The sequence below is a fragment of the Hoplias malabaricus genome, chromosome 8 (genome assembly GCF_029633855.1).
Source record: "Hoplias malabaricus isolate fHopMal1 chromosome 8, fHopMal1.hap1, whole genome shotgun sequence".
In the NCBI taxonomy this organism is placed as follows: Eukaryota; Metazoa; Chordata; class Actinopteri; order Characiformes; family Erythrinidae; genus Hoplias; species Hoplias malabaricus.
The window spans coordinates 44,239,321-44,256,535 of NC_089807.1; the positions used below are offsets into that span (position 1 = coordinate 44,239,321).

The following is a 17,215-nucleotide window of genomic DNA, read 5'->3' on the forward strand; positions in this document are numbered from 1 at the left end:
TAAAAAATCAAATGATAAGTGAGTAATTAATCAACACATTTCTAGGGCATGATATTGCTGTACACAGTAGGACATGCAAGTTACAAGCAAAACATACGTTCATAGGTGTAGTTGAGCACTTGAGTAGTATCACTGAGGTTTGCCTTTCTAGAGTCCAGCAGAATTCTGGTCGCACTGAGGACCAAACTCTCACTGGGAACAGGAGAGGAGGAGTTGAACAGCATATGGCTTTTCACCACTGCAGATGAACAACTGGAAGAAAATGAAACATTAGGATTAATTTTCTTCAAGGTTCCCTCAAGAGGAAAATGTCAATGTACATGAAATATCTCTGAAATCTGTTGAACATACTTTTGTGTTTGAGTTGCTGTAGAAGTCACCAGCAGACTGGTTGGACTTGTTGGAGAAACTGTTGTAGATGGAGCTACAAGAGAACAACATGAAGTCATCAGTGAATTTAGGATAAATTGGCATAGTTCTCAGTGAAAATGTGGACGGTATCGTGATCTGTGACGTACCACTCAGGGTCCTGAGCTTGTCAAGGAAGCTTATTGGTGTTACAGTGTCTCCATCTTGGAAGCTGTATTCCATGTCTCCTTGAATCTGGTTTGCACTGGTTCTGTTCAGAGACAGTGAATGAACAGTCATTTTAAAGTCTTGTACTGCACAGATTCAGGAACCTTCGGTGCCGGTGTAAACTTACGTAAAATTGGAGCTCTTGGCTTCAAACTGTGGTGCACAAGGTTCGTTCAGCAGTGTGTTTAACTGGAGACACAAACAGATATTTTGAGATAAAATAATCAATAATATGATGTCTCTTACTTTTTATGTGCTTTTCATAATGGCATTTAAAGCTGAAGGCACTTTTATGTGTGTGAATCAGGATTCAATACAGTCTTACTCATGATCAAGCCATAAACAATTGCTACCTTGACACCACCTTCTGATTAACAGAGAATTTTCAGGCATAAATTCATAGCTGAGCATACTGTGATATATCTGGGTCAGCATCTCCAGAATCATGAAGCCTGCTGGAAGTTGCAGAACAGATCCAGAGATCTAGGGTCCCTTACTCTTTCAAATGAGGCACCTCTGCACAACATCTGAATTTAAACCTATTCTGTAATGAACTCAGTCAGGTGACATGAGTATATTGTTGTGACTTTCATCTCAATGAGTTCCCTTAGCTCATTTGCATGTCCTCAGTCTTGTGACAGGTGAACTGTGTTGTATTAGACTGATGGAGATGTAGACTCACTGCTTGGTTGGTGGAGTTCTCCAATTGAATGTAGGTTTCATTGATGACTCCAGTGGTGTTGTAAGTGATGTTGAATGTGATGATCAACGCAAAGGAGGTATCTGATGTCTCTGAGGTAACAAATCAAATGATAAGTGAGTAATTAATCAACACATTTCTAGGGAATGACATTGCTGCACAGTAGGACATGCAAGTTACAAGCAAAACCTACGTTCATAGGTATAGTTGAGCACTTGAGTAGTATCACTGAGGTTTGACTTTCTAGAGTCCAGCAGAATTCTGGTCGCACTGAGGACCAAACTCTCACTGGGAACAGGAGAGGAGGAGCTGAACAGCATATGGCTTTTCACCACTGCAGATGAACAACTGGTAGAAAATGAAACATTAGGATTAATTTTCTTCAAGGTTCCCTCAAGAGGAAAATGTCAATGTACATGAAATATCTCTGAAATCTGTTGAACATACTTTTGTGTTTGAGCTGCTGTAGAAGTCACCAGCAGGCTGGTTGGACTTGTTGGGGAAACTGTTGTAGATGGAGCTACAAGAGAACAACATGAAGTCATCAGTGAATTTAGGATAAATTGGCATAGTTCTCAGTGAAAATGTGGACGATATCGTGATCTATGACGTACCACTCAGGGTCCTGAGCTTGTCAAGGAAGCTGATTGGTGTTACAGTGTCTCCATCTTGGAAGCTGTATTCCATGTCTCCTTGAATCTGGTTTGCACTGGTTCTGTTCAGAGACAGTGAATGAACAGTCATTTTAAAGTCTTGTACTGCACAGATTCAGGAATCTTCGGTGCCGGTGTAAACTTACGTAAAATTGGAGCTCTTGGCTTCAAACTGTGGTGCACAAGGTTCGTTCAGCAGTGTGTTTAACTGGAGACACAAACAGATATTTTGAAATAAAATAATCAATAATATGATGTCTCTTACTTTTTATGTGCTTTTCATAATGGCATTTAAAGCTGAAGGCACTTTTATGTGTATGAATCAGGATGAAATACAGTCTTACTCATGATCAAGCCATAAACAATTGCTACCTTGACACCACCTTCTGATTAACAGAGAATTTTCAGGCATAAATTCATAGCTGAGCATACTTTGATATATCTGGGTCAGCATCTCCAGAATCATGAAGCCTGCTGGAAATTGCTGAACAGATCTAGAGATCTAGGGTCCCTTACTCTTTCAAATGATGCACCTCTGCACAACTTCTGAATTTAAACCTATTCTGCAATGAACTCAGTCATGTGACATGAGTTTTTTGTTGTGAGTTTCATCTCAATGAGTTCCCTTAGCTCATTTGCATGTCCCCAGTCTTGTGACAGGTGAACTGTGTTGTATTAGACTGATGGAGATGTAGACTCACTGCTTGGTTGGTGGAGTTTTCCAATTGAACGTAGGTTTCATTGATGACTCCAGTGGTGTTGTAAGTGATGTTGAATGTGATGATCAACGCAAAGGAGGTATCTGATGTCTCTGAGGTAAAAAATCAAATGATAAGTGAGTAATTAATCAACACATTTCTAGAGCATGACATTGCTGTACACAGTAGGACATGCAAGTTACAAGCAAAACATACGTTCATAGGTGTAGTTGAGCACTTGAGTAGTATCACTGAGGTTTGCCTTTCTAGAGTCCAGCAGAATTCTGGTCGCACTGAGGACCAAACTCTCACTGGGAACAGGAGAGGAGGAGTTGAACAGCATATGGCTTTTCACCACTGCAGATGAACAACTGGAAGAAAATGAAACATTAGGATTAATTTTCTTCAAGGTTCCCTCAAGAGGAAAATGTCAATGTACATGAAATATCTCTGAAATCTGTTGAACATACTTTTGTGTTTGAGTTGCTGTAGAAGTCACCAGCAGACTGGTTGGACTTGTTGGAGAAACTGTTGTTGTTGGAGCTACAAGAGAACAACATGAAGTCATCAGTGAATTTAGGATAAATTGGCATAGTTCTCAGTGAAAATGTGGATGACATAGTGATCTGTGACGTACCACTCAGGGTCCTGAGCTTGTCAAGGAAGCTGATTGGTGTTACAGTGTCTCCATCTTGGAAGCTGTATTCCATGTCTCCTTGAATCTGGTTTGCACTGGTTCTGTTCAGAGACAGTGAATGAACAGTCATTTTAAAGTCTTGTACTGCACAGATTCAGGAATCTTCGGTGCCGGTGTAAACTTACGTAAAATTGGAGCTCTTGGCTTCAAACTGTGGTGCATAAGGTTCGTTCAGCAGTGTGTTTAACTGGAGACACAAACAGATATTTTGAGATAAAATAATCAATAATATGATGTCTCTTACTTTTTATGTGCTTTTCATAATGGCATTTAAAGCTGAAGGCACTTTTATGTGTGTGAATCAGGATTCAATACAGTCTTACTCATGATCAAGCCATAAACAATTGCTACCTTGACACCACCTTCTGATTAACAGAGAATTTTCAGGCATAAATTCATAGCTGAGCATACTGTGATATATCTGGGTCAGCATCTCCAGAATCATGAAGCCTGCTGGAAGTTGCAGAACAGATCCAGAGATCTAGGGTCCCTTACTCTTTCAAATGAGGCACCTCTGCACAACATCTGAATTTAAACCTATTCTGTAATGAACTCAGTCAGGTGACATGAGTATATTGTTGTGACTTTCATCTCAATTAGTTCCCTTAGCTCATTTGCATGTCCCCAGTCTTGTGACAGGTGAACTGTGTTGTATTAGACTGATGGAGATGTAGACTTACTGCTTGGTTGGTGGAGTTCTCCAATTGAATGTAGGTTTTATTGATGACTCCAGTGGTGTTGTAAGTGATGTTGAATGTGATGATCAACGCAAAGGAGGTATCTGATGTCTCTGAGGTAACAAATCAAATGATAAGTGAGTAATTAATCAACACATTTCTAGGGCATGACATTGCTGTACACAGTAGGACATGCAAGTTACAAGCAAAACATACGTTCATAGGTGTAGTTGAGCACTTGAGTAGTATCACTGAGGTTTGACTTTCTAGAGTCCAGCAGAATTCTGGTCGCACTGAGGACCAAACTCTCACTGGGAACAGGAGAGGAGGAGTTGAACAGCATATGGCTTTTCACCACTGCAGATGAACAACTGGAAGAAAATGAAACATTAGGATTAATTTTCTTCAAGGTTCCCTCAAGAAGAAAATGTCAATGTACATGAAATATCTCTGAAATCTGTTGAACATACTTTTGTGTTTGAGTTGCTGTAGAAGTCACCAGCAGACTGGTTGGACTTGTTGGAGAAACTGTTGTAGATGGAGCTACAAGAGAACAACATGAAGTCATCAGTGAATTTAGGATAAATTGGCATAGTTCTCAGTGAAAATGTGGACGATATCGTGATCTATGACGTACCACTCAGGGTCCTGAGCTTGTCAAGGAAGCTGATTGGTGTTACAGTGTCTCCATCTTGGAAGCTGTATTCCATGTCTCCTTGAATCTGGTTTGCACTGGTTCTGTTCAGAGACAGTGAATGAACAGTCATTTTAAAGTCTTGTACTGCACAGATTCAGGAATCTTCGGTGCCGGTGTAAACTTACGTAAAATTGGAGCTCTTGGCTTCAAACTGTGGTGCACAAGGTTCGTTCAGCAGTGTGTTTAACTGGAGACACAAACAGATATTTTGAGATAAAATAATCCATAATATGATGTCTCTTACTTTTTATGTGCTTTTCATAATGGCATTTGAAGCTGAAGGCACTTTTATGTGTGTGAATCAGGATTCAATACAGTCTTACTCATGATCAAACCATAAGCAATTGCTACTTTGACACCACCTTCTGATTAACAGAGAAGTTTCAAGCATAAGTTCATAGCTGACTACATACTGAATTATCTGGGTCAGCATCTCCAGAATCATGAAGCCTGCTGGAAGTTGCTGAACAGATCTAGAGATTTAGGGTCCCTTACTCTTTCAAATGATGCAGCTCTGCACAACTTCTAAATTTAAACTGTTTCTGTACTGAACTCAGTCAGGTGACATGAGTATATTGTTGTGACTTTCATCTCAATGATTTCCCGTAGCTCATTTGCATTTCCCCAGTTGTGTGACAGGTGAACTGAGTTGTGATTAGACTGATGGAGATGTATACTCACTGCTTGGTTGGTTGACTTCTCCAATTGATTGTAGGTTTCATTGTTGACTCCAGTGGTGTTGTACCTGATGTTGAATGTAATTATCAATGCAATGGAAGTATTTGATGTCTCTGAGGTAACAAATCAAATGATAAGTCAGTAATTAATCATCACGTTTCAAGGGCATGATATTGCTGTACACAAGTTACAAGCAAAACCTACGTTCAAAGGTGTAGTTGAGCACTTGAGTAGAATCACTGAGGTTTGCCTTTCTAGAGTCCAGCAGAATTTTGGTCGCACTGAGGACCAAACTCTCACTGGGAGCAGGAGAGGAGGAGTTGAACAGCATGTGGCTTTTTACCACTGCATATAAACGACTGGAAAAAAATGAAACATTAGGATCAATGTTTTTCAAGGTTCCCTCAAGAGGAACAAGTCAATATACATGAAATATCTTCATCAGTAGAATTCTAATTGCACTGAGAACCAAATTCTGATTGGGAATAGGAGAAGCGGAGCTGAACCGTAGCTAAGTATAAACTAGTGCATAACTGTAACTAAGAGAGTTTGTTCATCATTTTTGTATGAATCTTTTTTATTTAGTTATCACCTGCCCAGGGACTACAGATAAAAAATTTGCTTATTAGCTAACTCTGGTTCTTGTGGAAACTTAAGTGTTGGTTAATGTGTATTGTCATAGATTAATATATATATATATATATATATATATATATATATATATATATATATATATATATATATATATTTTTTTTTTTTTTTTTTTTTTTTTTTTTTTTTGTTTTTATGATATTATACATTATTATCCAGTATTATTTAGTTTTAGTTTAAATAAGTTAGTACTTACAAATTTCTCTCTTGTACGCTTACTCCTGATGTTGTTGATGTAACAAGTGTTGAATCTTCAAGTTTAGTTGTGAATGCATCAGTGGTCGTGTTTGAGCCATCTGTATTTGTTGCAGTACTTGTCTCGACAGTTGTTGGTGATGCACTTGTAAAAGTTGATAAATCTGTAGTAAAGGTTTTTGCTTTCATGCTTGTGGCGGTTGTTTTTTCAGTAGATGTTTGTGCTGTACTTGTGGTTGTGGATGCACCAGAAGAAGAGGTTAGTGCCTCTGCAATTGTTGCAGTTGTTGTCAAAGTAGCAGTTTTTGTTGTAGTAATGGTTTCAGCACTGATTTCCTCCTCAGAGGAACTATTACTATCATGATGTTTTGAATCTGCACATTTGACTGACTTTTTTTTACTTTTTGTGGTTGGAGATCCTGTACTCTTGGAAGTAGTTATTCTGGTAACGTTTGGGTGTGCACTAGTTGTGGATGTTTCAGTGGTAGTGCTTGGAGATACTGTACGTCTGTCAGTGGTCAGTGCCTCTGGAATTGTTGCAGTAGTTGTCAAAGTAGCAGTTTGTGTTGTAGTTGTACTTGTTGATGATTCAGTAGACTTCTGTACTTGTCCTTTAGCCTCTGTACTTGTAGTAGTACTTGTCTCAGCAGTTCTTGTCTGTGCTGAACTTGTAATAGTGGGTTGCTCAGGTGTAGTGATCTGGGATTCTATTATGTTTATAGTTGTATCAGCAGTTGTTGGTGCTGCACTTGTAATACTGAATGCTTCAGTATAAGTGGTTGAAGCCTCTGTACTTGTGGCAGTGCTTGTCTCAGCAGCTGTATTTGGATATGCTGTATTTGTTGCAGCAGTTGTCTCAGTAGATGTTGATGCTGCACCTGTAATTGTGAAAGGTTCATTGACAGTGGTTGAAGCCCCTGTATTTGTGGCAGAGCTCGTTGCTGCATTTGCTGTTTCTGCACTTGTAATAGCGGATGCTTCAGTAGCTGTCATTGTTGCTGTACTTGTACTTGTTTTTTCTTCAGTTGGAGCCTCTGTACTTACAGTAATATCTGTCACAGCAGTTGCAGGTGCTGTAACTGTGGTTGATTCAGCAGCAGGATTTGGAGCCACCGTACTTGTAGTAGTCATCTGAGTAGTTGTTTGTGTTGTATTTGTAATTGTGGATGCTTCAGTTGTAGTGTTTAGTGCTCTTGTACTTGTAGCAGTATTTACCTTAGTAGTTGATGGCACTATACTTGTAGTTATGGATGCTCCAGTGGTCGTGTTTGAGCCATCTGTATTTGTTGCAGTACTTGTCTCGACAGTTGTTGGTGATGCACTTGTAAAAGTTGATAAATCTGTAGTAAAGGTTTTTGCTTTCATGCTTGTGGCGGTTGTTTTTTCAGTAGATGTTTGTGCTGTACTTGTGGTTGTGGATGCACCAGAAAAAGAGGTCAGTGCCTCTGCAATTGTTGCAGTTGTTGTCAAAGTAGCAGTTTTTGTTGTAGTAATGGTTTCAGCACTGATTTCCTCCTCAGAGGAACTATTACTATCATGATGTTTTGAATCTGCACATTTGACTGACTTTTTTTTACTTTTTGTGGTTGGAGATCCTGTACTCTTGGAAGTAGTTATTCTGGTAACGTTTGGGTGTGCACTAGTTGTGGATGTTTCAGTGGTAGTGCTTGGAGATACTGTACGTCTGTCAGTGGTCAGTGCCTCTGGAATTGTTGCAGTAGTTGTCAAAGTAGCAGTTTGTGTTGTGGTTGTACTTGTTGATGATTCAGTAGACTTCTGTACTTGTCCTTTAGCCCCTGTACTTGTAGTAGTACTTGTCTCAGCAGTTCTTGTCTGTGCTGAACTTGTAATAGTGGGTTGCTCAGGTGTAGTGATCTGGGATTCTATTATGTTTATAGTTGTATCAGCAGTTGTTGGTGCTGCACTTGTAATACTGAATGCTTCAGTATAAGTGGTTGAAGCCTCTGTACTTGTGGCAGTGCTTGTCTCAGCAGCTGTATTTGGATATGCTGTATTTGTTGCAGCAGTTGTCTCAGTAGATGTTGATGCTGCACCTGTAATTGTGAAAGGTTCATTGACAGTGGTTGAAGCCCCTGTATTTGTGGCAGAGCTCGTTGCTGCATTTGCTGTTTCTGCACTTGTAATAGCGGATGCTTCAGTAGCTGCCATTGTTGCTGTACTTGTACTTGTTTTTTCTTCAGTTGGAGCCTCTGTACTTACAGTAATATCTGTCACAGCAGTTGCAGGTGCTGTAACTGTGGTTGATTCAGCAGCAGGATTTGGAGCCACCGTACTTGTAGTAGTCATCTGAGTAGTTGTTTGTGTTGTATTTGTAATGGTGGATGCTTCAGTTGTAGTGTTTAGTGCTCTTGTACTTGTAGCAGTATTTACCTTAGTAGTTGATGGCACTATACTTGTAGTTATGGATGCTCCAGTGGTCGTGTTTGAGCCATCTGTATTTGTTGCAGTACTTGTCTCGACAGTTGTTGGTGATGCACTTGTAAAAGTTGATAAATCTGTAGTAAAGGTTTTTGCTTTCATGCTTGTGGTGGTTGTTTTTTCAGTAGATGTTTGTGCTGTACTTGTGGTTGTGGATGCACCAGAAGAAGAGGTCAGTGCCTCTGCAATTGTTGCAGTTGTTGTCAAAGTAGCAGTTTTTGTTGTAGTAATGGTTTCAGCACTGATTTCCTCCTCAGAGGAACTATTCCTATCATGATGTTTTGAATCTGCACATTTGACTGACTTTTTTTTACTTTTTGTGGTTGGAGATCCTGTACTCTTGGAAGTAGTTATTCTGGTAACGTTTGGGTGTGCACTAGTTGTGGATGTTTCAGTGGTAGTGCTTGGAGATACTGTACGTCTGTCAGTGGTCAGTGCCTCTGGAATTGTTGCAGTAGTTGTCAAAGTAGCAGTTTGTGTTGTAGTTGTACTTGTTGATGATTCAGTAGACTTCTGTACTTGTCCTTTAGCCTCTGTACTTGTAGTAGTACTTGTCTCAGCAGTTCTTGTCTGTGCTGAACTTGTAATAGTGGGTTGCTCAGGTGTAGTGATCTGGGATTCTATTATGTTTATAGTTGTATCAGCAGTTGTTGGTGCTGCACTTGTAATACTGAATGCTTCAGTATAAGTGGTTGAAGCCTCTGTACTTGTGGCAGTGCTTGTCTCAGCAGCTGTATTTGGATATGCTGTATTTGTTGCAGCAGTTGTCTCAGTAGAGGTTGATGCTGCACCTGTAATTGTGAAAGGTTCATTGACAGTGGTTGAAGCCCCTGTATTTGTGGCAGAGCTCGTTGCTGCATTTGCTGTTTCTGCACTTGTAATAGCGGATGCTTCAGTAGCTGTCATTGTTGCTGTACTTGTACTTGTTTTTTCTTCAGTTGGAGCCTCTGTACTTACAGTAATATCTGTCACAGCAGTTGCAGGTGCTGTAACTGTGGTTGATTCAGCAGCAGGATTTGGAGCCACCGTACTTGTAGTAGTCATCTGAGTAGTTGTTTGTGTTGTATTTGTAATGGAGGATGCTTCAGTTGTAGTGTTTAGTGCTCTTGTACTTGTAGCAGTATTTACCTTAGTAGTTGATGGCACTATACTTGTAGTTATGGATGCTCCAGTGGTCGTGTTTGAGCCATCTGTATTTGTTGCAGTACTTGTCTCGACAGTTGTTGGTGATGCACTTGTAAAAGTTGATAAATCTGTAGTAAAGGTTTTTGCTTTCATGCTTGTGGCGGTTGTTTTTTCAGTAGATGTTTGTGCTGTACTTGTGGTTGTGGATGCACCAGAAGAAGAGGTCAGTGCCTCTGCAATTGTTGCAGTTGTTGTCAAAGTAGCAGTTTTTGTTGTAGTAATGGTTTCAGCACTGATTTCCTCCTCAGAGGAACTATTCCTATCATGATGTTTTGAATCTGCACATTTGACTGACTTTTTTTTACTTTTTGTGGTTGGAGATCCTGTACTCTTGGAAGTAGTTATTCTGGTAACGTTTGGGTGTGCACTAGTTGTGGATGTTTCAGTGGTAGTGCTTGGAGATACTGTACGTCTGTCAGTGGTCAGTGCCTCTGGAATTGTTGCAGTAGTTGTCAAAGTAGCAGTTTGTGTTGTAGTTGTACTTGTTGATGATTCAGTAGACTTCTGTACTTGTCCTTTAGCCTCTGTACTTGTAGTAGTACTTGTCTCAGCAGTTCTTGTCTGTGCTGAACTTGTAATAGTGGGTTGCTCAGGTGTAGTGATCTGGGATTCTATTATGTTTATAGTTGTATCAGCAGTTGTTGGTGCTGCACTTGTAATACTGAATGCTTCAGTATAAGTGGTTGAAGCCTCTGTACTTGTGGCAGTGCTTGTCTCAGCAGCTGTATTTGGATATGCTGTATTTGTTGCAGCAGTTGTCTCAGTAGAGGTTGATGCTGCACCTGTAATTGTGAAAGGTTCATTGACAGTGGTTGAAGCCCCTGTATTTGTGGCAGAGCTCGTTGCTGCATTTGCTGTTTCTGCACTTGTAATAGCGGATGCTTCAGTAGCTGTCATTGTTGCTGTACTTGTACTTGTTTTTTCTTCAGTTGGAGCCTCTGTACTTACAGTAATATCTGTCACAGCAGTTGCAGGTGCTGTAACTGTGGTTGATTCAGCAGCAGGATTTGGAGCCACCGTACTTGTAGTAGTCATCTGAGTAGTTGTTTGTGTTGTATTTGTAATGGAGGATGCTTCAGTTGTAGTGTTTAGTGCTCTTGTACTTGTAGCAGTATTTACCTTAGTAGTTGATGGCACTATACTTGTAGTTATGGATGCTCCAGTGGTCGTGTTTGAGCCATCTGTATTTGTTGCAGTACTTGTCTCGACAGTTGTTGGTGATGCACTTGTAAAAGTTGATAAATCTGTAGTAAAGGTTTTTGCTTTCATGCTTGTGGCGGTTGTTTTTTCAGTAGATGTTTGTGCTGTACTTGTGGTTGTGGATGCACCAGAAGAAGAGGTCAGTGCCTCTGCAATTGTTGCAGTTGTTGTCAAAGTAGCAGTTTTTGTTGTAGTAATGGTTTCAGCACAGATTTCCTCCTCAGAGGAACTATTCCTATCATGATGTTTTGAATCTGCACATTTGACTGACTTTTTTTTACTTTTTGTGGTTGGAGATCCTGTACTCTTGGAAGTAGTTATTCTGGTAACGTTTGGGTGTGCACTAGTTGTGGATGTTTCAGTGGTAGTGCTTGGAGATACTGTACGTCTGTCAGTGGTCAGTGCCTCTGGAATTGTTGCAGTAGTTGTCAAAGTAGCAGTTTGTGTTGTAGTTGTACTTGTTGATGATTCAGTAGACTTCTGTACTTGTCCTTTAGCCTCTGTACTTGTAGTAGTACTTGTCTCAGCAGTTCTTGTCTGTGCTGAACTTGTAATAGTGGGTTGCTCAGGTGTAGTGATCTGGGATTCTATTATGTTTATAGTTGTATCAGCAGTTGTTGGTGCTGCACTTGTAATACTGAATGCTTCAGTATAAGTGGTTGAAGCCTCTGTACTTGTGGCAGTGCTTGTCTCAGCAGCTGTATTTGGATATGCTGTATTTGTTGCAGCAGTTGTCTCAGTAGATGTTGATGCTGCACCTGTAATTGTGAAAGGTTCATTGACAGTGGTTGAAGCCCCTGTATTTGTGGCAGAGCTCGTTGCTGCATTTGCTGTTTCTGCACTTGTAATAGCGGATGCTTCAGTAGCTGCCATTGTTGCTGTACTTGTACTTGTTTTTTCTTCAGTTGGAGCCTCTGTACTTACAGTAATATCTGTCACAGCAGTTGCAGGTGCTGTAACTGTGGTTGATTCAGCAGCAGGATTTGGAGCCACCGTACTTGTAGTAGTCATCTGAGTAGTTGTTTGTGTTGTATTTGTAATGGAGGATGCTTCAGTTGTAGTGTTTAGTGCTCTTGTACTTGTAGCAGTATTTACCTTAGTAGTTGATGGCACTATACTTGTAGTTATGGATGCTCCAGTGGTCGTGTTTGAGCCATCTGTATTTGTTGCAGTACTTGTCTCGACAGTTGTTGGTGATGCACTTGTAAAAGTTGATAAATCTGTAGTAAAGGTTTTTGCTTTCATGCTTGTGGCGGTTGTTTTTTCAGTAGATGTTTGTGCTGTACTTGTGGTTGTGGATGCACCAGAAGAAGAGGTCAGTGCCTCTGCAATTGTTGCAGTTGTTGTCAAAGTAGCAGTTTTTGTTATAGTAATGGTTTCAGCACTGATTTCCTCCTCAGAGGAACTATTCCTATCATGATGTTTTGAATCTGCACATTTGACTGACTTTTTTTTACTTTTTGTGGTTGGAGATCCTGTACTCTTGGAAGTAGTTATTCTGGTAACGTTTGGGTGTGCACTAGTTGTGGATGTTTCAGTGGTAGTGCTTGGAGATACTGTACGTCTGTCAGTGGTCAGTGCCTCTGGAATTGTTGCAGTAGTTGTCAAAGTAGCAGTTTGTGTTGTAGTTGTACTTGTTGATGATTCAGTAGACTTCTGTACTTGTCCTTTAGCCTCTGTACTTGTAGTAGTACTTGTCTCAGCAGTTCTTGTCTGTGCTGAACTTGTAATAGTGGGTTGCTCAGGTGTAGTGATCTGGGATTCTATTATGTTTATAGTTGTATCAGCAGTTGTTGGTGCTGCACTTGTAATACTGAATGCTTCAGTATAAGTGGTTGAAGCCTCTGTACTTGTGGCAGTGCTTGTCTCAGCAGCTGTATTTGGATATGCTGTATTTGTTGCAGCAGTTGTCTCAGTAGAGGTTGATGCTGCACCTGTAATTGTGAAAGGTTCATTGACAGTGGTTGAAGCCCCTGTATTTGTGGCAGAGCTCGTTGCTGCATTTGCTGTTTCTGCACTTGTAATAGCGGATGCTTCAGTAGCTGTCATTGTTGCTGTACTTGTACTTGTTTTTTCTTCAGTTGGAGCCTCTGTACTTACAGTAATATCTGTCACAGCAGTTGCAGGTGCTGTAACTGTGGTTGATTCAGCAGCAGGATTTGGAGCCACCGTACTTGTAGTAGTCATCTGAGTAGTTGTTTGTGTTGTATTTGTAATGGTGGATGCTTCAGTTGTAGTGTTTAGTGCTCTTGTACTTGTAGCAGTATTTACCTTAGTAGTTGATGGCACTATACTTGTAGTTATGGATGCTCCAGTGGTCGTGTTTGAGCCATCTGTATTTGTTGCAGTACTTGTCTCGACAGTTGTTGGTGATGCACTTGTAAAAGTTGATAAATCTGTAGTAAAGGTTTTTGCTTTCATGCTTGTGGCGGTTGTTTTTTCAGTAGATGTTTGTGCTGTACTTGTGGTTGTGGATGCACCAGAAGAAGAGGTCAGTGCCTCTGCAATTGTTGCAGTTGTTGTCAAAGTAGCAGTTTTTGTTGTAGTAATGGTTTCAGCACTGATTTCCTCCTCAGAGGAACTATTCCTATCATGATGTTTTGAATCTGCACATTTGACTGACTTTTTTTTACTTTTTGTGGTTGGAGATCCTGTACTCTTGGAAGTAGTTATTCTGGTAACGTTTGGGTGTGCACTAGTTGTGGATGTTTCAGTGGTAGTGCTTGGAGATACTGTACGTCTGTCAGTGGTCAGTGCCTCTGGAATTGTTGCAGTAGTTGTCAAAGTAGCAGTTTGTGTTGTAGTTGTACTTGTTGATGATTCAGTAGACTTCTGTACTTGTCCTTTAGCCTCTGTACTTGTAGTAGTACTTGTCTCAGCAGTTCTTGTCTGTGCTGAACTTGTAATAGTGGGTTGCTCAGGTGTAGTGATCTGGGATTCTATTATGTTTATAGTTGTATCAGCAGTTGTTGGTGCTGCACTTGTAATACTGAATGCTTCAGTATAAGTGGTTGAAGCCTCTGTACTTGTGGCAGTGCTTGTCTCAGCAGCTGTATTTGGATATGCTGTATTTGTTGCAGCAGTTGTCTCAGTAGATGTTGATGCTGCACCTGTAATTGTGAAAGGTTCATTTATAGTGGTTGAAGCCCCTGTATTTGTGGCAGAGCTTGTTGCTGCATTTGCTGTTTCTGCACTTGTAATAGCAGAGTCTTCAGTAGAAGTGGTTGGAGCTCCTTTATGTGTGGCCATAATTGTCTCAGTGCCTGTTATTTTTGTAATTGTCTTTGTAGATGCTTTAGTAGTAATGGTTGAAGATTCTGTATTGGGGGAAGTACTTGTTTTAACAGTTGTTTGTGCTGAATTTGTAAGGGTAGATGCTTCAGGAGTAATGTCTGGGGCTTCTGTACTTGTGGTAGTATTGGTCTTACTATGTACAGTTGCTGTACTTGTAGTTGTGGATGCTTCAGTAGAAGTGTTTAGAGCTTTGTTTCTTATGGAGATAGTTGTCTCAGTTAGTGTTGGTTTTATACTTGTCATTGTCAAAGCTTCATTCACTGTGATTGGGCCCTCTGTATTTGTAGCAGTATTTGTTTCAATAGTTTCTTGTGTTTTACTTGTTGTGGTTGATGCTCTGGTGCTTGTAGTTGGAGAAGCAGTACTTATGATAATGGTTGACTCACCAGCTGGTTCTGCTCTGCTTGTATTTGTGGATGTTCCTTTTGTAGTGGTCACAGCTTCTGATTTTGAGTAAGTAATTCTCTGAGCACTTGTTAATGCTGAACTTGTAATGGTTGATGGTTCAAAAGATGTAATTAGGGCCTTTGTACTTTTGGAAGAATGTTCTCCAGCAGTTGTTGTTGGAGTAGTTGTTGTTGTGAAATCTTTCCTAATTGTAATCAGAGCCTCTGTACGTCTGGCTGTATTTTCTTCTGTTTGTTTTATTTTTTTACTTGTGGATGCCTCACTTATTATAATTGTAATAGCTTTACTTATAGTATTAGTCTGTGTAGTTGTTTGTGTTGTACTTATAATGGGGGGTGCTGCAGTGTTATTGTTCTGAGAAAAGGTGCTTTCAGCACTAATTTTCTCACTAGCTATGTGTGCTGTACTTGTCATAGTGGATGCTTCAATAGTGCTTTTTAGATACACTGCTTTTGTGGAAATACTTGTATTAGCAGCTGCTGGTTTTGCACTTGTGATGGTAAAAGCTTTGTTAGTAGTGGTTGAAGATCCTGTACTTTTGGAATTAGTCCTCTCATTGCTTTTTGAATCTGCACATTTGACTAACTGTGTTTTACTTTTTGTGGTTGGTGATCCTGTACTTTTGGAAGTAGTTATTTTTGTAACATTTGGCTGTACACTAGTTGTGGATGTTTCAGTGGTAGTGGTTGGAGATACTGTACTTTTGGAAGTAGTTCTTTTGGTAACATTTGGCTGTACACTAGTTGTAGAGGTTTTAGTGGTAGTGGTTGGAGATACTGTACTTTTGGAAGTAGTTCTTTTGGTAACATTTGGTTGTACACTAGTTGTAGACGTTTCAGTGGTAGTGGTTGGAGATACTGTACTTTTGGAAGTAGTTCTTTTGGTAACATTTGGCTGTACACTAGTTGTAGACGTTTCAGTGGTAGTAGTTGGAGATACTGTACCTCTGGAAGTAGTCCTCTCAAGATTTTTTGAATCTGCAGAATTGACTGACTGTGATTTACTTTTTGTGGTTGGAGATCCTGTACTTTTGGAAGTAGTTCTTTTGGTAACATTTGGCTGTACATTAGTTGTAGATTTTTCAGTGGTAGTGGTTGGAGATACTGTACTTTTGGAAGTAGTTCTTTTGGTAACATTTGGCTGTACACTAGTTGTAGATGTTTCAGTGGTAGTAGTTGGAGATACTGTACGTCTGGAAGTAGTCCTCTCATGATCTTTTGAATCTGCACATTTGGCTGACTGTGTTTTACTTTTTGTGGTTGGAGATCCTGTACTTTTGGAAGTAGTTCTTTTGGTAAAATTTGGGTGTGCACTAGTTGTGGATGTTTCAGTGTTAGTGGTTGGAGACACTGTAGTTCTCTGAATACTTTTTGGATGTGCAAATTTTACTGATGGTATTTCAGTTGTAGTGGTTGGAGACACCAATTTTTTGGAAGTAGTTCTCTGATTATTTTTTGGATGTGGAAATTTCACTGATTTTGTTTTAGTAGTAGTGGTTAGAGACACAGTTTTTTTGGAAGTAGGTTCCTCATGAACATTTGGGTGTGCAAATTTCATTGATGGAATTTCAGTAGTGGTTGAAGACACTGTTGTTTTGGAAGTCATTGTAGATTTTGACTTATTTAATGTAGTTGTAGTTGTTGTTTCCTTGTTAGAATGGAAATTTTCCATGGAGGACATTTCATTTGAGTTGTCATGGAAATTGTTCCTACAGAAACATTTTATGTTTTGAACTGAGTACATGTTTACATAGTTTATTAATTTATTTATTTTAAATTAGCTAATCATTCTACACTGTACTGTAAACTGTTCATTCAAAACCATTCAGCAAAAAAATCTGTACTCACATTTTTGCTTTATTCCCGATAAACACACACCATAGACACACTGTTATTAAAAAGACACAATTAGACAGACAAAATAGTCATCATCATAACATCCTTTTTATAAATAAAATTGTACTTTCTATTCTTACTTTGCAAATGGTTCTTAAGAGGGATTCTCTTCCCAGTTCTGAAATTCCTCTATCAGTTCTCATACATTAGACTGCCAAAAGTATACTGCCACCTGCTTGTGTCACCTGCGTAATAACCTAATGTTTTTTCCTATTTGTGCTACTGTTACTTTTCTGTTTATAACTACAAACATTTGGAAATAATATATATTGCTTCTATTCTGTTAATATGTTTTTTCACTGTCCAATTAAATATGTTTTTCTGGACTTTTAGTCTACTACATTATATAAACACAGCAGAAACAGAACAAAAAAAGAAAGAAAAAAGAAAAACTTTTATGATGAATGGACCAACAGAAATGCTCCACAATGATATGGCATAAAATCTTTTCACTGTGATGTCCATTGAAATTTAAGAAGTATTTTTTTTCTCTTGTAAAGTTATTATTTTGTGAGATACATGTTTTGTAGATTTGTTGACCTATCCTGTCAGTCTATCTGTCAGTCTCCCTG

General features: G+C 39.5%; 1 protein-coding gene across 1 annotated transcript in view; it reads right to left on the bottom strand.

Moving 5' to 3' along the window:
* The window catches only part of LOC136705080 (serine-rich adhesin for platelets-like), a 38,565-nt gene extending 23,982 nt beyond the window's left edge, over window positions 1-14,583 (bottom strand). Inside the window, exons 1-22 of the mRNA XM_066678297.1 lie at window positions 6,614-14,583; window positions 5,581-5,735; window positions 5,380-5,489; window positions 4,824-4,885; window positions 4,639-4,739; window positions 4,472-4,544; window positions 4,218-4,372; window positions 4,005-4,114; window positions 3,450-3,511; window positions 3,265-3,365; window positions 3,098-3,170; window positions 2,844-2,998; window positions 2,631-2,740; window positions 2,076-2,137; window positions 1,891-1,991; window positions 1,724-1,796; window positions 1,470-1,624; window positions 1,259-1,368; window positions 704-765; window positions 519-619; window positions 352-424; window positions 98-252 (exon numbers count right to left, since the gene is read on the bottom strand). Of these exons, the coding sequence (XP_066534394.1) occupies window positions 98-252; window positions 352-424; window positions 519-619; window positions 704-765; window positions 1,259-1,368; window positions 1,470-1,624; window positions 1,724-1,796; window positions 1,891-1,991; window positions 2,076-2,137; window positions 2,631-2,740; window positions 2,844-2,998; window positions 3,098-3,170; window positions 3,265-3,365; window positions 3,450-3,511; window positions 4,005-4,114; window positions 4,218-4,372; window positions 4,472-4,544; window positions 4,639-4,739; window positions 4,824-4,885; window positions 5,380-5,489; window positions 5,581-5,735; window positions 6,614-14,583 (10,129 nt within the window). The remainder of the gene's footprint in view (window positions 1-97; window positions 253-351; window positions 425-518; window positions 620-703; window positions 766-1,258; window positions 1,369-1,469; window positions 1,625-1,723; window positions 1,797-1,890; window positions 1,992-2,075; window positions 2,138-2,630; window positions 2,741-2,843; window positions 2,999-3,097; window positions 3,171-3,264; window positions 3,366-3,449; window positions 3,512-4,004; window positions 4,115-4,217; window positions 4,373-4,471; window positions 4,545-4,638; window positions 4,740-4,823; window positions 4,886-5,379; window positions 5,490-5,580; window positions 5,736-6,613) is intronic.
* Window positions 14,584-17,215: the final 2,632 nt, after the last annotated feature.